We start from the raw sequence: 24,865 nt of genomic DNA, 5'->3' as shown, positions 1-24,865 counted from the left end.
TATATCTCTCTGGATCTTCAAACAACTCACTATCCCCTGCTAACATTTGTAAATTTGGAGTCATTGGTGCACTACAAGGCTTAGCACCTAATTTTCCTGTCTCTGTCAATAGATCGATGACATATTTTCTTTGAGACAAGAAAATACCCTTCTTACTTCTCATAACTTCAATACCCAAAAAATACTTTAATAATCCCAAGTCTTTAGTCCAAATCTGGTTTGGAGGAAGGTTTTAAGAGATGAAATACTGCAGAGTCACTCCCGGATGATAATGTCATCCACATAGACTACCGGGAGAATTAGACCAGCCTCAGATTGCTTATAAAATACTGAGTGATCACACTTACTCTTTTGCATACCAAATTCCTGTACTGCTTCACTGAATCTCCCAAACCAAGCCCTAGGACTTTTTTTTAAGCCATAAAGAGACTTTTGTAGCTTACAAATTTTACCCAACTCCCCATGAGCAACAAAGCTAAGTGGTTGCTCTATATACACCTCCGAAAGATCACCATGAAGGAAAACATTCTTGATATCCAATTGGTGCAGGGCCAATCATATGTAGTTGCTAAAGAGATAAACAAGCGAATGTATAAGTTTAGCTACAGGAGAAAAAGTGTCGAGTAATCAACCCCATATGTCCGAGCATATCCTTTGCTACAAGGCGTGCTTTTAACCTAGCCACGTAACCATCAGATTTACTCATCAGAATACCCATTTGCAACCAATAGCTTTCTTACCGGTGGGCAAAGGCAATAGTTCCCATGTACCATTAGCATCTAAAGCCTCCATTTCCTCTTTCATAGCAAGACACCTGGCTAGGATGAGACAAAGGCCTCACCAACAGATTAGGGATAGGAACAGAGTCTAAAGAAGTAACAAAACACCGAGAACAAGAAGACAATTGATTATAAGAAACAAAAGAAGAGATAGGGTAAGTACATGAACGTTTACCTTTACGAAGAGCAATGGGTAAATCTAGATCGTAATCATGATCGATGAGGTACAGGATCTCTCAACGGCGAATCGTGGAGGATCTCGAGTCGAATCTCCAATCTCCTGGAATAAACATGAACAACGGGAGGCCGAGTAGGTCTAGAAACAAGAAACAGTGTGAGAGAGGACTAGACATTGGTTGGACAAGATATATTAAGATATCATCCTCCTCCCCGACTCTCATACCCGGATGATTGAGAAAAAATGGAGTGGACTCAAAAATGTGACATCTGCAGAAACAAGATAACGATTAAGAGTAGGAGAGAAACAGGTACCCTTTTTGAACTGGGAGTACCCAAGGAAGACACATTTGAGAGACTTTGGATCCAATTTAGTAACTGCGAACGAACATCACGTACAAAACAAGTACAACAAAAATACGGGTTCAACAGAAACAAATATTTTGTAGGAACAAAGCGATAAGGAATATCCCCATTAAGGATGTAAGACGGCATACGATTGATCAAAAACATGCCGTAGAAAGCGCATCCGCCCAAAAGTGTTTAGGAACTTTCATCCAAAAGAAGAGCACGAGTTACCTCAAGAAGATGTCGATTTTTTCTTTCGGCCACGCCATTTTGGGATGGGGTATCCACACAGGAAGACTGATGAAGAATGCCATTTTGTGTCATGTAAGATTGAAATTGTGCTGAAAAATATTCTTTAGCATTGTCACTTCTTAATATGCGCACAGAAATATTAAATTGAGTTTTCCTCTGAAGTTGCGGACAATTATATTTTGTATGGCCAGGCTCATGACAATAATAACAAATGACTGCTCTTGAGTCCTGATTAGAACTAGCCTCTCCATTACGCTGATTACATTGCTGTTCGTAATTCCTCCTCTACTTCCTCTTCTATTACCCTGTTGTCCATTTGGATTACGGCTAATAAGAGCACTACTGGCAGGCTGTGAAGATTGGGTACTCTCTGTACGAAGGACCCGTGTGAATGTTTCATGCAAAGAGGAAATCTCAGAACTGGAAAGAATCTGAGATTTAGCGATCTCATACTCAAGGAAGGCTGCAAGAAAACTCATAATACGGTTGCTCCGTTGGGCTCTTTGAACTTTCACATCGTAACTAAAAGGCAACAATACATTAAGTTCCTCATATACCCGCTTAAAATCCATAAAATAAGCCGTGAGAGACTTATTCTCTTCTCAAGACTTGAGAATGCCTTACAAACATCATAAATACGAGATATTCCTTTACGAATACGTAAAATCTAAGTAATCCATCAATTCCTTAACAAATTCACGGTGATTAATTAAACTAATTACCTCACCGTGAATCGAATTCAAGCCGCAAAAACAACCGAGCATCCTCCCTTAGCCAAGTTTGTTGTGTATCATCGAGGTGGATCTTTAGTAAGGTGATCATCCTTATCAATGCTACGCAAATAGACCCTAGTCTTACTCCACCTGTAATTCGAACCATTAAGTTTGTGTTCCGTGATCTTAGTCATCATCGGAATCACATCAGAAATAACATTCTTATTGTCTGCCATTTGATGAGACAAAGAAAGCTAACCGAAACACTTATCCAAAGTGCTGACAGCAACAAAATAATCCAAAATCACAAATCAAGTAAATACCGAAATAGGATCTGAGAGCCAAACCTCAGAAGCCCTTTAATGGTGTACTGGATCAGGCAACAGCACACAGTGGTGGAATGAGAGGATTGAGGCGACATCGCTATGTTGATCGAGTCGAAACGCCGGCCATGCCAAGGTCTCTCCTGAGCTGGGTGTTGAGAATAAATAGTCACCCTAGATGGCCTGCTCTGATACCATGTAGAAAGAGATGATTCTCATTGATTTCAATTAATCTGTACATGGGTATTTATATACAATTGATTCCTATAATTGTGTTATACTAATTAGGAAGAAATCCTAAATAAGAAATCCTAAATAGGAATACAGAATACAAAATATACACAGAAATAATATAATGATTGACTTTCCATAACAGGGAGAATGATTGACAGTGGTACACTGCAAGATGGGCTATATCTATTGAATGATTGTGTTAATCAGGCTATGTTGGGGCAGTCAATGGGTGCTGAGGAAGAAATTATCCAGTGGCATAGGAGACTTGGACATCCTTCATTTACTGTTTTAAAGAAACTTTATCCTCTTTTGTTTAAGCAATGCAAAACTGAATTGTTAGTATGTGATGCTTATGAGTTTGCCAAACATACTAGACAATCTTATCCTGCAATAAATAATAAGATTTCAGTTTCTTTTATGACTATCCATTCTGATATGTGGGGACCTACTCAAACTGTGTCTTTATCAGGTTATAGATGGTTTGTGACCTTTATTGATTGTTGCAGTAGGTTAACTTGGGTATATCTGATGAAAGGAAAAAATGAAGTATTTTCATATTTTCGGCAGTTTCACAAAATGATTAGCACCCAGTTTGATACTCATATTAAAATACTGAGAATTGATAATGACACAGTATATGAATGGAGTTTTTCAAGAATATTTGAAGTCACACGGAATTTTGCATCAGACTAGTTGTGTTAACACTAGTGCTCAAAATGGAGTGTCTGAGAGAAAAAATAGACATTTACTTGAGGTTGCTAGGTCTCTTATGTTTACAATGAATATTCCCAAACCTTACTGGGGGGATGCAATTTTTTCTGCTGCATATCTTATTAACAGGATGCCACTGCAGACTTTGGAATTTAAGAGTTTTTTTGAGGTTTTGCAAGGTAAAAATTCATATATTGTTCCTCCAAAAATTTTTTGTTGTGTTTGCTTTGTTCATCAGCCTAATAGGGGGAAGTTAGAACCTCGGGCCCTCAAGTGTATCTTTGTTGGTTATTCCAGTACTCAGAAGGGGTATAGTTGTTATCATCCTCCTACACGGAAATATGTTGTGAGCATGAATGTTACCTTTAGGGAATTTGAATCTTATTTCCATCCACTTCTTTAAGGGATAGGAAGGAAGAAGATGTGTCTTTCTCTTCTTCTTTGTCCTCTCCCAACTTTCAACTTCAAAGGGAAAATCTGGGTTTAAAGCCTATACCTCATAATGATACTCAGGGGGAGTCATCTAAATCTCGAGGGAGACTGAATGGACCACATTTAGAATCTATACTCGGCGGAACAAGACAGATATAGCCATCGAGTAGGAGACTGCTGATCAATCGGAATCTCTAGATTCAATTCTTGAACATCCTGAGGTATGTGATGAGTCTCATTTGGTTCCTGAAGAGTCTAATTTTAATTCTCAGTCTGCTCTTCCTTCTTCTAATAATGATCTTGATATTCTTATTGTTCTCAGAAAAGGTGTTAGAACCTGTACTAAACATCCCATCTCTAACTTCATTTCCTATGATTCTTTGTCTCCATCCTATAGAGTCTTTCTATTGTCTGTTTCCTCTTTTTCTATCCCACAGAATTGAAAGAAAGCAAGTCTTGATTCAAAATGGAATGCAGCCATGGTGGAGGAGATGAAAGCTCTTGCAAAGAATGAGACATGGGAACTTGTTACTCTTCCACATGGGAAAAAACCAGTTGGATGTAAGTTGGTGTTCACTGTGAAACATAGAGCAGATGGTTCAATTGAAAGGTGTAAGGCTAGGCTGGTAGCAAAAGGCTTCACACAGACGTATGGGGTAGATTACCAGGAAACATTTGCTCTTGTTGCTAAAATGAATACCATCAGAATTTTACTATTATGTGTAGTAAATCTTGAGTGGGATTTGCATCAGTTTGATGTAAAAAATGCCTTTCTACATGGTGATTCAGAAAAAGAAGTATATATGGAAATTCCTCCAGGATTTGAGAATGGGAAGACCAAAAGAAAAGTTTGCGGATTGAAGAAAGCACTGTATGGTTTGAAACAATCACCTAGGGCATGGTTTGACAGGTTTAGTAAGGCTATGGTTTCTTTTGGATACTGCCAAAGCAACACTGATCACACCTTGTTTATAAAACACTATAGGGGAAAGATCACTGTGCTTATTGTCTATGTGGATGATATTGTGGTAACTGTTGATGATAGGGAAGAAATGGTTCATCTAAAGGAGCAACTAGCACAGGAGTTTGAAATCAAAGATTTGGGAAGGCTAAAGTACTTTCTTGGAATAGAGGTTGTCAGATTAGACAAAGGAATCTTTATTTCTCAAAGGAAGTACATACTAGATCTGTTGGAGGAAATAGGAATGCTAGGCTGTAAATCAGCAGAGTTTCCCATTGAGGCAAATCACAAATTCCAAGCTGGAGTTGGGGAATCCGTGGATATTTGGAGATATCAGAGGTTCGTTGGCAGGCTGACTTGGACAGTTTCAGTACAGAGCTTAGTCAGTAATTCTCTTTTCTCTTTCAAGCCATGTGTAAATTAAATCCTTTTTCTCTCTATAGACAGAATAATTTTTTATGCATAAAGAGAATAGTTTTACACTTTGCATAATAGAGGAGAGAGAAATGTTGACTAAGAGCTATGCGGGAGCTATTCACATCAGTTTCTAACTGAAAAATCAGTAATTGAAAGTTAGAGGGACTTTACTGTGCAAAATTTGAAAGTTTAGGGAGTTTTATGTTACATTTTAAAGTTAAAGGACTGTAGTGTTACAACTATATAAGTTCAAGGACAATTATTGAAATTTATCCCGATAGAATGTGGCTAACCCAGGGAAACTTCGAACCTCCGAAATAGTAGTGGGGTTGGCCACTTTTTGATTGCTTTGACCTTTGCCTCATCTATTTGTATGCCTTCTGCGCATATAACATAACCCAAGAATAGTATTTTGTTGGTCAAGAAACTACACTTCTTAAGATTGATGTATAGTTTGTTCTCTTGCAAAACTAATAACACCTTCCTCAAGTGCATTAAGTAGTCCTCTTCTGACTTGCTATATATTAAACTGTCATCAAAATAAACAACTACAAAGTGTCCAATAAAAGGCTTCAATACCTGGTTCATTAATCTCATGAAGGTACTAGGTGCATTTGACAACCTGAATTGCATGACAAGCCACTTATAAAGCCCCTCTTTTGTCTTGAATGCTGTTTTCCATTCATCACCAGGTCTTGTGCGTATTTGATGGTACCCATTCCTCAAATCTAGCTTGGTGAATCATCTAGCACCATGTAATTGATCCAACATATCATCCAATCTAGGAATTGGGAATTTATAGCCTACCGTAATTTTGTTGATGGCACATCCATCTACACGCATCCTCCAACTCTCATACTTCTTAGGTGTTAGCAATGCGGGAACAACACATGGACTCATGCTTTCCTTGATAAGCCCCTTTTGCAAGAGCTCCTCCACTTTCTCCTTGAGTATCTCACTCTCCTTAGGACTTATGCGATAGTGTGTGATGAAGGGTTGATATTGTGTTGAGTGGATGCAAAGTTTGCCTTGTTAGATGGATGAACTTGGGTGCTATTTGTGAGTGCTTATCCGTGTGGTGAATTTGGTAGGCTAGCACCCGGAATAAGATCAATGTGATGTTGGATATCACGCATGGGAGGCAATCCATCCTGTGTGTCATCTGGCATCAACTCCTCAAACTCCTTCAACAATGATCTTACTACCTAGGGAGGCTCCTCCACTTGGGATTTTGACTCCCCCTTAAGGATTTACTTCACAACCAAAGCATGGACTTGCTTTGTTTCCCTGGCCTCCATCTCGAACTCTTTAGTGCTCCCTAAGAAGATCCGTGCCTCCTTCTTTGTTGATTTGTTCTTTAATGGGAAAAGAGAATACTTCACCCCTTCCTTCTCAATCCTATTGGTATTGGTTCTTTCGGAGCATTGTGCATTGACATCATATTGCCATGGCTTTCCAAACAACAAATGGCACACATTCAGGTCTACAACATCATAATACACCTCATCTTTGTATTGGCCAATGGAGAAGGGAATCTTGCACCTTTCATTCACCTCAATAGTACCGGTTGCTGTCTTGATCCACCCTAAAGTGTATGGGTTAGGATGCTTTTTGGTTTATAAACCCAAACTCTTCACAGTCTCCGTCCCTACAATATTTTCATAACTACCACTATCAATAATAACACCAAATATTCTATTATTAATAGCGCACCTAGTTCGGAATAATTGGTGACGTTGTGTTTGATCCTCTTGCTTTGGAGCTAGCATCATCCTTCTAACCACATAGTTTTGCCCCTCATTAAGCTCCTCTTCATATTCATCTTCTTCCCTTTCGGCTTCACAACAAATTTCAGCCTCATTTTCCTCTTCTCTTGTAGCAACATTAACTGTCTTCCTCAAAAGGACAATCACTAGAACGATGCCCTTGCTAGTTGCACTTAAAACACTTCTCATCGATCAGTCTAGCATAAGGATTGGCAATTTTAGGCTGCTTTCTCCTCTTGGACAAGCTTCTTGCTAGTATGGTTGCTACCATACTTCTCATAAGATCCACCATAATCATTTGCTTTAGCTTTGGCACTCGGACATGTGGTTTTATAAGAATCAAAACTCTTCCTTTGCATCATCTTTGCCTTCAAGGCCATATTTTTAGCCTCGAATAAGGTCCGCAATACTTGAACTCTAATTCGATCCTTGATGGATGGCTTTAATCCCTCCAAATACGTTGCAATCTGTTGCCCTTCAGATTCATAAAGGTTGTTTCTTTCAATCAGCCTCATGAATTTAACTGTGTAGTCATGAACCGTTCGGCTACCTTGTTGGCACCTTTAGAATTGTTGGAAGAGAATTTGCTCGTAATCTGGAGGTAAAAACTCTTGTTGTAGCAAATACTTCATCTGGTACCAAGTTCGAATCGGTCACTTACCTTCTTGCCTCCTCCTAGATTGCAATCTCTCCCGCTTAGCAGAGGCATCCACCCTTCAATCGACATGCTACTACTTTCACCCTCCTTTTTGGAGCTGTCTCCATGTAATCGAAGAATCTTTCCATATCAGCTATCCAATCCAGAAATATCTCAATGTTGAAGCTCCCATTGAAGTTGGGAATATCAACTTTGAGCCGAAAATCCTTATTTTCCCGCTCATCATAACCATGAGCACCTCTTCTCCCATATTCCCCTTGCTGTTAATGTTTAGGGAATTCATGGGGTTCATATTCATCCTTCTCTTCAGAGTCCTCATTGTAGACAGGATGTCTATGTGCAACAATTGGCCGTTCAATAGCGTCACCATGGGCTGCATTATCCCTTGGCCTTCTATTGTTCACCCAATCCCTATTGCCAGTGATTTCTAAAGCATCAAGGCGATCCGCAATTTCTTCGAGACGTCTTTCCATACGCCCGAATTTGTGGTCCACCCATTGCTCTAGTAATTGCTCCAAACGTTGCAACGCATTGTCCCTTGGTTCAAGGCTCTAGCTCTCTGATCACCATCGCGAGGGCTATTGTCACCATCATTGTCAGTTGCCATCCTTGCTCTGATACCACTTGCAGCGAAACTAGATAAATCACTCACTCTCACACACACACACATACGTGAGAGAGAATTTGATAGTAAAATCTCAGCTGAAAATTTATTAGTTGAAATATGAATATGAAATACATAGTTTTGGAAGTATTTATAGAGTTTTAGACTCTCAATCCTAATAGGGAAATATCTCTACTAAATAGGAATTTAAACTAAATTTAAATACATTAGGAAAATAAAGATAAAGTAGGAAATTAACTAGTCCTACCCTAAGTAGGAGACATGATTGAGTCCTATATAGAATAGGAAAAGCCTCAAATTTAATTCTAGAACAATTACTACTGCTATAGCTTGCTGAACATAGGGTCCAAGTTGATCTAGGACTGTCGGAGATTAAAAAAACATAATTAAAAAACGTAGCTCTTCTTACTACCCACCCAAACTTGCCTCAAACTTGTTTTTCTCTCGTTTTCACTCTAGAATGTTTTCTTTATTTTTTTCCTTTGAATCTTCTCCCATTTTTAAATAAAATTATCACTAATACATTCCACATAATCCCGTTACCATTGCACCTGTTATTAAAGGCAACAAAAAAAAAAAAAAGCATCTGTAACGACAGTAATGACCTTTATTTAATGGTAATAGCTGGTATTTACTGTTAAGTAATGGTAACGGTCCGTTCTCACTTTCTTTTTTTTTGGTCCAAATGGGGCCACTAGCTCTTCCCCATGATTTGCTTCTTGTTTGGGGGGTTTAAAGTTGCTATGTCTCACTTTCTCTCTCAACTTTCCATCTAAAATTTTCTATCTTTCTACGAATCTTTCACTTCTTGTCTCTTGAATTAATATCATCTAGTAGTGAGCTAAGATCATAACCTATATTCTAATTGTACAAATCCATATTTTGCAAAAGATGAGTTATTTATCTATTTTTTGGTTTTTTTGTTTATTTGTTGACGAAAATTACGTTTGATGCTAGGTTTTTTTATTAAATTTATAGCATTAAGCATTAGTTTGGCTGATCTATACATTATTATTTTTTTTTTCTAATTTTGAACTGTTTTCAAAATTAATTTTAGTAAAATACATCAATAATTAAAAAATAACATCAAAGAAATTTTTAGGCTTCGTTAATGTTTATTAAGTGTAGTGTTAGTTCTTTAATGTCTACATGTTATTTTAGTTTTAAATAGATTAATGCTAATGATGTCTAACAATGATAGATTTAATGTCTTTGTTTGATATATTTATATTTATTATTTAGTTGTATATCTTAGTTTTACTTGTATTTTATATATCTATTCATTTTGTGAACCTTGCAAATTTTTCAAAAAAATTTGCATAGCTATAGGTAGTTACTATTACGTTACGTCTATTATAGGGCTGTTTTTATTACCAGTGACCGTGACTACAAACGCGGTCCATTGTCCTGATTTGTTTGGATGTATGTTGTGTTCTTAAATCTCTATTTGCTTGAATGTCTTCGCGTCCAGGAGTTTAACTGAAGTACACAGCCATCATCTGGTTTTGAATAAAATTCTTTCATGAGCATATGGTATAAAATGTAACTGCTCTTTTGCCTTTAGTATTTTCCATGCAGGTTGACAAGGAAACTGTTGCTGGGAAGTGCTTCTCTAAATCGAAACTATATCCATATGCTCATATCTATGAGCATTCCAAATGTAAGCCATAGCTGTCACATAATTTGCTAAGATATTATACCATTTCTAATAATCACACACTCTGGTGTTGGTAGTATGCATACTGCTGTTCTCATACCAGCTTCATCGGCAACTGCTCTTGATGGATAAATCTTGTCGAGTCTCTGTCAAGTACGTATTTTATGACCTTAATGTTTTGCTTGGTTAATTTATGAGTCAGTGTTCACAAACTTAAGTAAAAGTTATTCATTGATTCGGTTGTCACCTATTTTTTGAATGAAATCACTGATTTTATCCTTAATATCTTTTGGGATTTTTGCACCAGTTGATTTATATATTTGTATGTATAATCCATACTAACTACTTGCAGATGCTCTTATGCATGGTTAAATAATTTTCTCTCAAGGAAATATCTACTCTTAACATTTTGGAAACTTGTTCATTTCAGTGATATTGTTACTAACTATAACATTTCATCCAGGAAGGATGTTATATTGGTGTTTGTTTCAGTCTCACTTGTTCAATTTGCTTTCGGTTTTGTTGCATATTTCAGTGCTGCAGATCCTGGGGCAGTGCAAACCAATATCATGAGAGAAATTCCTTCTTGTCTTTCACATGTGACATTTGTACTATTGAAACTTCTCGGCCTTTTGCAGTCACCTAATAATGGGGTTAGCTCTATTCTTGATGCTGCCCTTGCACCACCGGTAAGTTTTCCCAAGGAAGTTGGTGTGTTTCTTTCTTTATTGCCTTTCTTCTCTTGTTTATCCAATTGTAAAGAGATGATTGCAATATTATGTAATAATTGAACTAAATTTCTTGTTGGATGCTAATTAGTAGATGATTCCTCTCAGGAAACATCTGGGGTATACTTTTTTGGTGGAAAGGGCAGGACTCTGAACTCTTCTGCACTTTCACATGATATCAGGCTTGCGGAGAAACTTTGGACCACATCATGCAATCTCTTTGAAGAGATGAAACTTGCTTCCGAGGACAAAGAGGACAGTTTTCATGAACGACTGGAAGAAGATAGAGTTTCCTTGCACGATGAGTAGGTAGATGCATGCTTGCAGCAGTTAGGAGCTCATGGGCCAATAAACTGTTTGGTGAGATGAGTTACTGTTCTGTAGTGGTTTCATGAATGAATATTTTCATCTTCTGTGTGGAGAAGCGATAGCTGGAGCTGCAGCATATCATAGTAGAAGGTCCTTAACTTATGAATCAAGCTTCTCTAGTCCAAATCAAAGAGCCAAGTTATGTTGGGAATGTCAAGATTTGCATGCCGAGTTTGAAGTTGTTAATTGATGATAGTTGCTTGTTATGTTTGTTAGATAAGCTAGTATAGGCTATTATTATAGTGACCAAAGTCAGCTATGTGATATATATATATATATATATATATATATATATATATATATATATATATATATTAAAACAATTCACTGTTCTAAGGAATAGTGCAATTCCATTTGCGATTTTGTTGTTTTGTCCAACTTTATGCCTTTTTTTTCTTTCCTTCATTAATGCTGCTGTTATATTTTTTTTCCCCTTTCCTGTACATGCAATTCCTTCCCTATTCCCCATTTGATGTGCTCTCTTCACAAAACGACATTGTTCCAGACTGCCGGTTGCCATTTCACAGGTTCCTTCTTCCTTCATTGCCAATTTCTTCTTCATTTGTTTTTGTTGTTTTCCTTAATCTCATATCAGCTATTTATATTTTGCTCAGAAAGCATCTGCTTCTTGGTTTTGCTCCTTCAAGTGGGTTTTTCTCCTCGATTTGATGGGTAATAATTAATTCTCTATTCCTTTCCATTTGCAAATTTTATATCTTCCATTTTTTTTAATTATCAATGATTGCATGCCAAATAGTGAAATCATCATGCCAAATCGTAAACTCACTATTCTTCTTTTAGGCCTGCTTTTAGGGTAATTATGTTTACCCCCACGCTTTGGTACAGTTTGTGTATGTTTCAATAATTTCTTTGTATGGTTGTATGTCTTTTAATCTTTCTTTGTTTTTCTATTTATTATTTCAGTGTTCCTTTTGTTTCCTGTCATTCGGTTTTCCTTTTCTCTCTTTAATTCTGGGTATGTGATGTATTTTTTCTTCTTCTTTGTTATAGTTAATTTTATATCTTTTGTGGATTTGTTTCTCATGGTGTTTTTTTTGTTTATTTCCAAAATTATCTTCTCATAATTTTAGTTTTACCTTTGTCCAATCTGCTGTTCTTCGTTTTGATGGAGGGTTGAAGGGTCTTATCATTTTGAGTTTTTACACTAATTTAACATAGGAATCAAATATAATACAATTTTACACTAAGCATCATTTTCCGACAAGGACTCACTCCTGAGAAATTATGAGTATTTCTGGCAATTATAAGAATTATTTTTAAAGAGCTTCTGATATTGAAGGCCATTCAGCAGATGTCCAACTCGTTCCCTTGTGAACTTCAAGAGATTGTTCATGCCAAGTCTGAGGTATTTCTTTTTGTTTCATTTATTTCTTTCTTAGGTTAGAATTTAGAGCCTGGTATGAAAGACTGGTGATGGTGGTTTTGGGAATTTTAAGTGGTACGAAATTCACTTGACAAATTTTTTTTACTGAATGAGTAGAATGAAATCAAATTGTTTTGAATCACTTATCGGTCTAAAAAAGAGAGCTATTTGCCACTCCAAGGCTTCATTGGTTTGCCTTGGAAGTGGAATGTGTATCCTCAAAGCTGAAATAGGACTCTATTCTGTCCTTTGGCAAGGAACTAAGTGCATTCTAATTGAACTTGGGAATGAAATGCATCTGTTTTCGGTATAATTTTGAAACTGCCATTATGTTCAGGAAAAATGAAACAAGAAGGCAAATCCGGGAATGCATTCATTTATATTTTAATTACATTTTCAAGGGAAACGTAAGTTCTCATATGTAAATTTTGTTTCTCGACCGACCCTAGCAGGTCTCTCTCTCATAATTTATTGGATTTGGAGGTTTAATAGGTAGTAATTTTGGGAATATCATGTTTAATGGTGATTGATGTTGCCCATCTGAATTTTCTTCTTGATTTCCCACCCCTTCCCATAAACCCCTTTCAGTTAATAATTGTGGACAGGTAGTAGATGATCATGCAAAATTTGAAATGCCTCTTCTTCTTTGAAATGCAGGTATAGTAAGCAAAATCATACGAAAAGAAAAAGGGGGGTACGAAATAACCATAACGGATGCGTCAGAGGGACGTCAATTGATTGATATTATACCTCTAGGACCAGAACTTCTTGTTTCAGAAGGCGAATCCATCAAACTTGATCAACCATTAACGAGTAATCCTAATGTGGGTGGATTTGGTCAGGGGGATGCAGAAATAGTACTTCAAGACCCATTACGTGTCCAAGGCCTTTTGTTCTTCTTGGCATCCGTTATTTTGGCACAAATCTTTTTGGTTCTTAAAAAGAAACAGTTTGAGAAGGTTCAATTGTCCGAAATGAATTTCTAGATCTGTAAATTCATCAACATGAAGTTCTTAAAAAGAACAAAAATTTTGTTGGTAATTATGTATGATCAAAAAAAATTGTGAAAAGCTCTTTGCTTTTTTTTTATATTTTTTTTATACCAGATTTTGAGAATTACTTGTACCTCATTTCTAGTTATAATCTGTATATTGGTAAGAAGACTATTTGATTTTATCCTCTCTTTTCTTTTGTGTTTTTTTAATCTAAAAAATGGGAGCGGTGTGATTTTTACTATTGTCGATTTAATCGTCATAGAATGGATTAATAGCTTTTCTAATCTAATAGAATACAATTTGACTAGATACTAATCATAAAATAAGTTTGCGGAATAGCAAAGGCTAAATTAAAGGGGAACAAAGGATTCTAGGAGGTATTATTTTATTCGTCTTCCTAGTCTTCGACACAAGAAAAGGAATTTTCCACATCCCTTTCTTGTGGCAAAATAAAAATAAAATAATAATGATTCTTGATCCCATTCCTCAATACTATTCTTAGTTTATATTTTTTTCTAGGATTATCAAAACTTCATTTTCAATTTTATATGTATAAATTCGATTTATTACTTATAAAAAAAATTTTAATTAGTGTAAAAAAAAATAAAAAAATAATTGTAAATTTTTTGATCTAATAGAACTTCTTCGATGAACTTCTAAAAAAATTTCAACTTTGATGAGATACTAAAATAAATAGAGTAAGGTTCTATTAGTATAGAAAAATGGATATGATATGGGATCGACAGAAATATATATAATATATATTATGCCATCTAGGAAAAAGAAATCGAGTAATTCATATAATAACTTTGATTTGAAAGTATCGATAGATACGTCGAGGAACAAATGTTCTAAATCAATTAATGGAGTTACTTTTTCAAAAATACCATCCAAAAGTGTAATAGAATTTTTGAAATATTTGAAATATCAAAAAAAAAGGCAATCTATTTTGTCACTTAATCTATTTTGTCACTTATACAAATAAAGTATTATGATTATTAAAAACTCAACGGACCCCTCGAATCGGGCAGAGAAAGAGGGGTCCATTGAGTTCTTACGTTTTATGTCTACAACTCGGTTCACCCGATTACTTACGAGGATGAACCCAATCCGAATATGAAGCATAAAAGATAATGCCTATTAAACCGATCACAAGAATACCATTCATGATCTACTATCCAAAGAGGAATTCTTCCAGAGTATCGCCATTTATCCCACTTCCCTCCACATTTAATCAAGTGGTCATGCTAGAGACATAACAGTCATAGATAATTATGAGATGATATCCTTCCGATGGGATAAGAGAATTTCTATTATTATTTATTTTATTATTTTATTATTTTCTTTTCTTCTATTAATTAAAGAAATAATTAAAAAATAAAACAACAAGTACAAAAATGAGTAATAACCCTAGTAGAGACTGGTACGATTTAATTCAACATTTTATTCGTTCGGATTTGATTGTATCATAGTTCTATAATTAATTGAGAGTAGATTTATCATTGGATGAACTGCATTGCTGATATTTACCCCAAAAAAGAAACGGTAGGTACAGCTAGTCCGTGAACAGCCAACCATCGTACTGTAAAAATTGGATAGGTTCGATCTATGGTCATTGGGCCTCCTAAAAAGATTTACTAAATTCATCGATTTGTTTCAAAAGATCAAAGTGGCCAGTTATTAATGGAATTCCTTGTCGGCTTTCGGTAAAATATTCAGTTGGACGAGGGCTTCCAAATACATCGTAAGCTAAACCCGTGCTGACGAATAACCAACCTGCAATGAATAGGGAAGGTATAGTAATGCTATGAATGACCCAATATCGAATACTGGTAATAATATCAGCAAAAGAACGTTCTCCTGTGCTTCCAGACATACTGATCTGATCATGCAAAATTTGAAATGCCTCTTCTTCTTTGTAATAGTTAATTTTATATCTTTTGTTGATTTGTTTTTTATGGTGTTTAATTTATTTATTTCCAAGATTATCTTCTCATAATTTTAGTTTTACCTTTGTGCCAAGTGACATCTATTAGAGTTCTGCTGCATCTAAACTAAGCTAACTTATACAAAGCTGCTTTTTGCAAGTGATTATAATCAACCAGAAGTATGGAAGAGAGGAAAAATTTTATGAAATGGTAACATGGCAGCACATAAGGAAATGGAAATCAAACATGAGAGGTTTCCTGGTTGCAGCACTAAGCACATAAAATACCTGGCTTGAACTGCAGTTGGGGGCTCATAGAGATTTAATACAGCAAAAGTTGTAAATTTTCTGCAATGGCTCAATCAAAGATGTTTCATTTCTAATTCTTTCTTCCACTTTTTGTGTGATTGGATATCCTATTTCCATATTTCGTTTTTTAGAAATTCTTGGTATATATTTGCTTATCTATCAATAGATGAAAAGAAAATTGGGATCATTGAAAATTCCTGTTGTGGATTAGAAATTATTTTAATAAGTAGAATTAAGAGATAGATGTTACATATTGTAGGAGAAAGAAGAGAAATAATGATAAACAAGTAGGGGCTCGGGTAGTTAGTAATTGGAGGGAAATATTGTTAGCTTGGAGGGGAAGATTAGTTTTGGATAACTGAATGAATTAGCTGGCTAGAGGCAGTTATGCTTGTTCTGTATAAAAGGGAGAATCCCGTTTGTATTATGATATCCAGTAGTTGAATCAATAATAGAATAGTTCTCATCTTTAATCTCTACTCTCTTCTCATCTTTAATCTCTATTTTCTTTTCTCATCTAGTCTAATTCTCCTATTTCTCATCTCATTTCTAAGTTTCCAGGAATAATGTCTCTAGGTTGTTACCTAACAATTTGGTGTCAGAGCCTTGTTTCAAAGGGGATTAGCTCAAATCTGTGGGTATTGAGGTCGCAACAATGACCAGATTTGGAGCAGTTATTCAAGATGCAACTAGGATGTCTGAGATGGAAGAGCAAATTAGGGTTTTGCAAGCAACTGCGAAGAAAGATAAGGAGGAATTAAGGGAGGAGATTAAGCAATCTGCAATTGAGAACAGAAACATTATTTTGGAAGAATTCTGATCCCTATTTGGTGCTGTATGGTGGATAAGGGCGAAGGCGCTAGCTCAGGAGATAGTGATGAGGTTGGAAACTCAATTGCCTCTCTCGGAGGAAAGGGGATTCTGCCTAAACCTAAAGAGAATGGGAATCAGCCAAACAGAGATCTTAATGGCATTGGATCTGCAGCTGATGAAGGCGCAATGGAAGCAGTTTGAAGGTTGGATTTCAAAATTTTTCTAGGGTTTCATGCAAACATACAATATGTTTTATGATCCTAACCAACCTCAAATACCCAAGGCATGTTAAAGCACACTTTTAACATGCATGATTCTTTCATTTGCCATTAAAGATTGTAGTTTAACAATTAAACTAATTCAACCTTAGATTAAAAGGGTTTGAAGACGACTAATCTCAAAGGCGCAGAATTACACTTCTTGCTCCCTTTGGTAGTCTCCAAAGCTCCACTTGTAGCTCCTCTAGCTTGTCCACGACAAGCTACCACCAAGATCACCTTTGGCAACCCAAATCCTCTCTTAGGTGTTTGCCAACCACTAATAATTAGGGTGTTTTCTTTTAGGTGATTTATGTTGCATGTACATTACTAGAAATAATTTCTAGTAATTTTGATTCAAAGAAAAACAAGCTTTTTCTATTGAATCAATGGAAGAAAGTTGAGAGAAAGGAAAAAGCTTTCTTTGCCGTCCAATAAGAAAGAGAAGGAGAGAGAAGAATCACACTCTATTTAGTCTTCCTTCTTATCTTGTATTTATATACAAGAGATAAAATAGTTAATAGTGTGCCACACGTCATGATCCTATTCCATCTTGCTTTTAGTGTGTCTTAATCTCATTAAGACAAGTGTTAATGCAAGATTATATGATCAAATATCATTTTTCATCACATGGAAGACAAATGGCACACATCTCATGGTGCCACGTGTCATCATGTAAAATTACCATTTTGCCCTTGTATTGAAATTTGAGTTCTCAACTCAAAACAGTAATCTCTCTCAAATTAATTTATATCACATATAAATTAATTTATTAATTAATCTCCATTAATTAAATTCAATTTACATCATACATTTAATGTCTAAGATTTGGTTTCAAGTAATGCTAAGGACTTTACAATCTTATTGCAAACTAAACCTATTTAATTAATTAATTAAACTCTAATTAATCAATTAAATAATAATTTAGTTAGTGGTAAAACTTGTGTAGGTGTGTGATTTACTAGGCTCATTACTAATTAGCAATAAGAAATGATATTAACTCTTAATATCATTAGAACTCTTCCAAACCGCAAATGATTTCGCCAAATCATTTTAGGTATCTCATAGACCATGGTTGACACCTAGCATAGCATGTAATGGCTTCCCAATTAGCAACAAGAAATATCTTAAAATGAACCTTTAATCATACATGATCATGCACTAAAATCCTTCCGTATTATGTCCCAATCCCATTAAGGGTCATGGTGGAGTCAAATCCCTCATCATGGAATCTTATGCACTCATTTGAAATCTGATTCTTGACATATAAGACTTTACCATTAGGAAACACCTTTCCTGACAAAGTCATTCGTCCTGGCTAGGAACTTAATCCTGTCAAGAACATCTCAAATCCACATAGGACTTTTAAACCTGTTTACTCAAGGCTACAGATTCCCTCTTGACTGAACACTTGTCCCAACATATAACTAATTTGAGTCAACATACACCAAAATATCCGCACACACCAAAATATGTAAGTGGTATTAAACTCAAACCACCCATATAAGAGACAAACGTGTTATCTCAGGTCTGAGGATTATATGTACTAGTATGACAGATAACATTTTATTGACTCGAGTAAACGCCATGTTCATGTTATCTGCACGTCACAAGTTCGACCTACTTGTCTCATAAGTGTCCATTGTATTTATCCCGATATCTCATATCAGATGGCACGTGACTCACTATTCCATATATATCAGTATTTCATACTGATTAATGGAGAAAAAAAGAGGTGACAGCTCTTTGGATATAATGTGCCCACCAAAATATCCTTTAGCTGCGAACTCTGACTTATAGCAAATGTCCCATATATTCTGTCACTCATATTCTTATCTTATAAGAATAGAATATATGATATATTGCTAATGGACAATTTCAAATAAATATGTTATTAAATATATAGAACATTTAAATGAAATGTTTATTGCCATTAATATATCTACAATGTTATTTACAAATTACAAGATTAGTACATGCTCTAGGGCACACATAACTAACAGTTGAAACTGAAGGTATGTCCAAGATTTTACCTAAAGTTAAGCTAGTCACTTGTGATGCTAAAGAACCTAGAGCTTGGCTTAGGATTTGTATTAAGTATTTTGAGTTGTATGGGGTTCCAAAAGATCATATGGTGGAAATAGCCAGCTTGTTTTTAGTTAACAGTGCAGATGCTTGATATCATAATTGGGTGAAAGGGGAAGGATCTCATTCTTGGACTGATTTTGAGAGGGATCTTTGTGTAAGATTTGGGGAGGAAGGTTTAGGAGATATAATTGAGAAGTTTATGAAAATGAGGCAAGAAGGGTCACTTGAGGAGTATCAAGATAAGTTTGAAGACATAAGAGTTAGATTGGAGAGGGTTATGCCAAATTTAGGGAAAGCCTATTTTTTGTCTGGTTTTATTGGAGGGTTAAGAGATGATATTAGGCCTATGGTGAGGATGATGAGACCGACTGCTCTATCTCATGCCATTGAGACTGCCAAATTTCAAGAACAACTCTTGAATTGCAATAAAAAACCTAATTCCTACTATAGATCTTATCAAGGAAATTTCAAAACCAATTCTTTCACTTCACCGGCATCTTTTTCTTCTAAACCTAACCCAAGCAACCAAAATTTTTCATATATACCTAGACCACCTAATTCGGAGAATGTTAATACCCTAAAACAACCTTTCACTACTCAGAAAAACCTTCCCACTGCTAGCCAATCTTCTATTAACCAACCTGCAGTTAAAACCAATACTAATATCACTACAAATTCCAATACCATCAGGGAGCCAAGGCCTGGTTTTAAGTGTGGAGATAAATACTTCCCTGGGCTTCAATGCAAGTAACAGAAATCAGTAATGGCAATACAAGGTTGTGAGAGTGATGGAACAATTTTTCAAGTGCAAGGACAGGACATGGAAGATGGTGATGAAGTATGGCATGATGTTGGAGAAGGAGAGGGAATAGGTTCTACATAGGAAATGACATTATCTGTGCATGCAATTGAGGGCAGATAGGGGATTGAAACAATAAGAGTTTTGTGCAAGCATAAGAGTAGAGAATTATTGATTTTAATTGACAGTGGTAGCACCCACAGTTTTCTAGATGTTAAGGTAGCGAGAGAATTGAAGGTGCTTTTGGTGGATATCGATGTTTTTGGCGTAACAGTGGCTGATGGAAGGAAAATTTTAAGTACCACCATGTGCCCTACTTTTAACTGGAAGATTCATAAACATTCTTTCAGTTTTGATTTTAGGCTGTTGGAAATGGGGAGTTTTGCTATGATATTGGGTGTGGATTGGATGAAGACTTTTAATCCCATATTATTTGATTTTCAAAATTCTTCAGTTAGTTTTCACAAGGCAGGAGTGAGGATAGTATTGCAGGGTATTACTGATTTAATTTCTCAGTGTCAGCAATTGAATTGTGTGAATGGTGATCAATTGGGACATAAATATGGAGGGGATTTCCAAACTCCATTATTTTCTATTCAATTTTCTCAGCTGCCATTTTCCGTTACTCAGTGTGCTGCTCTGGCAAGGTCTCCTGCAGTTGTCAATTTTCCACCTGAATTGCAGCTGTTACTGGATAGATATCATGGTATTTTTCAGGACTCTAAGGTCTTGCCACCATTCAGAAGTCATAATCACTGTATTCCCCTATACCTTCTGCCCAACCTGTTAATATTAGGCCATATAGGTATCCTCATTTCCAAAAAGATGAAATTGAAAAGTTGGTGAAAGAGATGTTGGATAATGAGGTTATACAACCTAGTACTAGTCCTTATGCATCTCCAGTCCTTCTTGTTAAAAAAAAGGATGGTACTTGGAGATTTTGCATTGATTATAAAAGGCTTAATGACCTTACCATTAAGGACAAATTCCCAATTCCCATAATAGATGATCTTTTGGATGAACTTCATGGTGCTACAATCTTTTCTAAGATTGATTTAAAAGCTGGGTACCATCAGATAAGGATGAATCCTCCAGATGTTCACAAAACAGCTTTTAGAACACATCATGGGCATTATGAATTTACTGTCATGCCTTTTGGCTTGACCAATGCCCCTGCTGCATTCCAAGCACTTATGAATCATATATTTCAACCCTTCCATAGAAAGTTTGTTGTAGTTTTCTTTGATGACATTCTGATTTATAGTTCTTGTTGGGAAGATGACTTGAAACATTTAGAAGTAGTTTTTAAGGTGTTGCAGCAGCAAAAGTTGTATGCTACACGTAGTAAGCGTTCTTTTAGGAAGATGGAAATTGATTATTTGAGGCATATTATTTCTGGAAAGGAAGTGTTTGTAAATCCAGCAAAGATACAAGCAATGGTATCTTGGCCAGTTCTAAAATCTGTGAAGGAATTGAGGAGTTTTTGGGGTTGACTGGGTACTATAGAAAATTTATGCATCATTATGGATTAATTAGCAAATCACTTACTGAAATGCTCAAAAGGGATGCTTTTCTTTGGGATGATAAGGCACAACAGGCCTTTGAGCACCTTAGAGTTGCTATGTCACAAGCTCCAATATTGGCCTTGCCTAATTTCTCTAAACCATTCATAATAGAAACTGATGCAAGTGGGACTGGTATGGAGGCTGTCCTACAACAAGAGGGGCATCCCATTGCCTTTATTTTTAAGGCATTTGATCCAAAAACAAGGTCATTGTCAGTGTATGAAAGGGAGCTACTGGCCATCACTTTTGTTGTTACAAAGTGGAGGCATTATTTGGAGCAGGGTCTTTTTTTCATTAAAACTGACCGCAAAAGTATTAAACACTTACTTGAGCAGAGGTTACATACAAATTTACAACTTAGAGGGGTTTCTAAATTGCTAGGGTTGCAATACAGAATTTTATCTAGAAGAGGAGTTGAAAATAAAGCAGTTGATGCCTTATCTAGAAGGCTTGCAGATCTGGACAGCACTCTATTGGCCATTCATCACTCCTCTCTATAGCCCACTTGGATGTCACAGATGCTGCATAGTTATACTGATGATACTATAGCTACTGAATTGATTTCCCATCTTTCCATTGATGACAAAGCCTATCCTGGTTATTCATTCAAAAATGGGTTGCTATTCTTTAAAAATAGGCCTTATGTAGGTAGTACAGGCCATTTAAAGGAGCATCTGTTAGCTCTTTATCACAATTCCCACTTGGAAGGCCACTCTGGTATCAATGCCACGTATGTCAGGCTTAGTAGACATTTTTTCTAGCCTGCTATATTAAAATCAGTGATAGAATGGGTGAGAAGTTGTGACACTTGTGCAAGATGTAAGGCTGAAACCTGTGGTACACCAGGATTATTGCAGCCTTTGGATGTCCTAACTCAAGCTTGGCAGCATGTCACTATGGACTTTGTGGAGCAGTAGCCAAAGTCCAAGGGCAAAGACACCATCCTAGTAGTAATCTGCAAGTTCACTAAGCATGCTCACTTCTTAGCACTCCAGCACCCTTTTTCAGCTTTAGATGTTGCTAAATTATTTCTGGAATCAGTCTTCAAGTTGCATGGTTGTCCTGTGACAATCATTTATGATAGTGATAAGATCTTCACTAGCCTTTTTTGGAAAGAACTTTTTAAGATGTTGGGAATTAAGCTAGCTTATAGCACAACATACCATTCCCAGACAGATGGACAATATGAGAGGTTGAATCAGAGCTTGGAAGGGTATTTGCGGTGTCTTTGTTATCAACAACCCCATTCTTGGTTCAAATGGTTATCCTTAGCTGAATGGTGGTACAATACAAGCCATCATTCTACTTTGAAAATGTCTCTTTTTGAAGCTTTATATGGGTGTAAGCCAACTCCACTGACATTTCTACCTTTGGGAACTACTTCAGTAGGTGCTGTGTCTGATTTTGTTCAAGAGAGGCAGCGTATGTCTCAAATTATTAGGGACAATTTACTGATGGCCCAAAATAGAATGAAATAGTATGTTGACAAGAAAAGATCAGAAAGAAGTTTTGAAGTTGGGGACTGGGTCTATCTCAGATTACAGCCGTATAGGCAGACTTTTTTGGCTATGCGGGAAAGTTTTAAGTTGGCTGCTAGGTTTTATAGTCCATTTCAAGTAATAACCAAGGTGGGATCTATTGCCTATAGACTTCTCTTGCTTGATAAGGCCACTATACACCCTGTCTTTCATGGCTCACTTTTGAAAAAGAAGGTTGGGAAAGGGGCTGTTATTTTCCAAGATTTGCCCTCTTTTCAAGATGACGTGATAGTGGTAGCCCCTGAGCAAGTCTTGCAAGTCAGAACTAAAACCAGGCAGAACCAACAAGTGCTGCAAGGGTTAATTAAATGGCTTCACTTGCCTGCAGAACAGGCTACATGGGAGGACAAGTCTTTTATTTAGACTCAATTTCCTAAATTTCAATCTTCTTGGAGACAAGAAGATTCTAGGAGGGGAGGTATTGTTACATATTTTAGGAGAAAGAAGAGAAATAATGATAAACAAGTAGGGGGCTTGGGTAGTTAGTAATTGGAGGGAAATATTATTAGCTTGGAGGGGAAGATTAGTTTTGGATAACTGAATGGGTTAGCTGGCTAGAGGCAGTTATGCCAGCTCTGTATAAAAGGGAGAATCCCTTCTGTATTCTGATATCCAGTAGTTGAATCAATAACATAATACTTCTCATCTTCAATCTCTACTCTTTTCTCATATTTAATCTTTATTTTCTTTTCTCATCTAGTCTAATTCTTCTATTTCTCATCTCATCTCATTTCTAAGTTTCCAGGAATAATCTCTCTAGGCTGTTACCTAACAATAGACATTTGTGTTCTGATGTATTATGATGTTTGGAGTGATGGCAAGGGTATTCAATCTTTATTTTACTGGTGTACGTCTCTGATATGCAAAATCAAATCTCCTTGTTATAATGAAAAAATTGTATTTGCTGACTTGACTCCTTGCTCCCCTGGATTATCTGATTGTTGGACATTTGTGATGGAAAGGTAGCAAACTTGTAGAAATGCCCAAGGGCTGTTCTACAATAATAATTAGTGCATCAAATATCTTGGACTAGTGTGTATTGCAACTCCATCTATCTGCATATTTGACTCAAATAAAAAATATATATTTTATAATGTTTAAAATATCAATGCTATGTGCATATATAGTAAAGAGATATGCATCCAATTACTGAATAGAAACTGTTCAATTGCAGTGATATACCCATCATAAATGCATTGAAGACAGATGTATGAGTGGTAGAGTTTGATGTATGGTCAAATTCGACCGAGGATGGCATACATGTTCAAGTCAAACTGTCCGTTAAAATGATTTTAGCCATTATGAGAAAAAAAAAAGATTTTAGCCGTTAGTTTTACCTGAAAAGACCGAAAAAAAACCATTCACGATTAAATACCCTTCAATACTTCCAACCCTTTCACTCTATCGGTATCCCCACCTACCCCAAAGCTCCTTGTGTCCTAATCTTCCTAACGCTCAGTATTCTCCAATCCTCTCTGCTTCTTGCTCATCTCTGCCATGAATCAGTGCAATCATCTGTGTATTCTTCTTTATCTTCGCTCTCATCCATTTGATTGAATGATAAGTCTACATTGATTTTGCAAGTGGTTTAGTCTTTATAGACAATTACAAAGAATTGGCAATGTGTTACTCTTTGTGAAGCAGAAGTGGTCTCGCCGGGTTTCTACTATGCTACCTTGGTTAGTTATTCCTCTTGTAGGATTGTGGGCTCTTCCACCGCTTCTGGCACCTGCTATTCGATTTGAGATCACCTCACCTATGATCGCTTGGGTTTTTGTGCCTTTGGTAACTCTGTCTGCTTGGCATGTGCGGATGAATGTGCAGTCAAGATTTGGTAGAAAATGGCAATTGGGTTGGTGGGTCTATTGCAGGGAAATCGGTGGAAGAATGGGAATGGGTATTTTGGGGGCGATGGGAATTATTTTGCTGAGAAATCTTATTCAAGTATTGTCATGTTTGCATGCAAGCTGTTGACATGTTTTTTCTTGAGTATTAGGTGGATTTGGAGAAAGAATTTTAGAATTAGTTCATCAAAGGATC

At 36.3% G+C, this 24,865-nt stretch overlaps 1 protein-coding gene across 6 annotated transcripts in view; it reads left to right on the top strand.

The window, feature by feature from the left end:
* The window catches only part of LOC110671948 (uncharacterized), a 43,337-nt gene extending 31,981 nt beyond the window's left edge, over window positions 1–11,356 (top strand). For all 6 annotated transcript variants that reach the window (XM_021834584.2, XM_021834581.2, XM_021834579.2 and 3 more), the window contains 4 exons: window positions 9,961–10,056; window positions 10,131–10,206; window positions 10,589–10,742; window positions 10,890–11,356. In XM_021834584.2, the coding sequence (XP_021690276.2) occupies window positions 9,961–10,056; window positions 10,131–10,206; window positions 10,589–10,742; window positions 10,890–11,090 (527 nt within the window). In that variant the 3' untranslated portion in view covers window positions 11,091–11,356. The remainder of the gene's footprint in view (window positions 1–9,960; window positions 10,057–10,130; window positions 10,207–10,588; window positions 10,743–10,889) is intronic.
* The last annotated feature ends 13,509 nt before the right edge of the window (window positions 11,357–24,865 follow it).

Source organism: Hevea brasiliensis, chromosome 3 (assembly GCF_030052815.1).
Source record: "Hevea brasiliensis isolate MT/VB/25A 57/8 chromosome 3, ASM3005281v1, whole genome shotgun sequence".
NCBI lineage: Eukaryota > Viridiplantae > Streptophyta > Magnoliopsida > Malpighiales > Euphorbiaceae > Hevea > Hevea brasiliensis.
The sequence above is the reverse complement of the archived record's forward strand: the minus strand, read 5'-3'. Positions and strand labels throughout refer to the sequence as shown.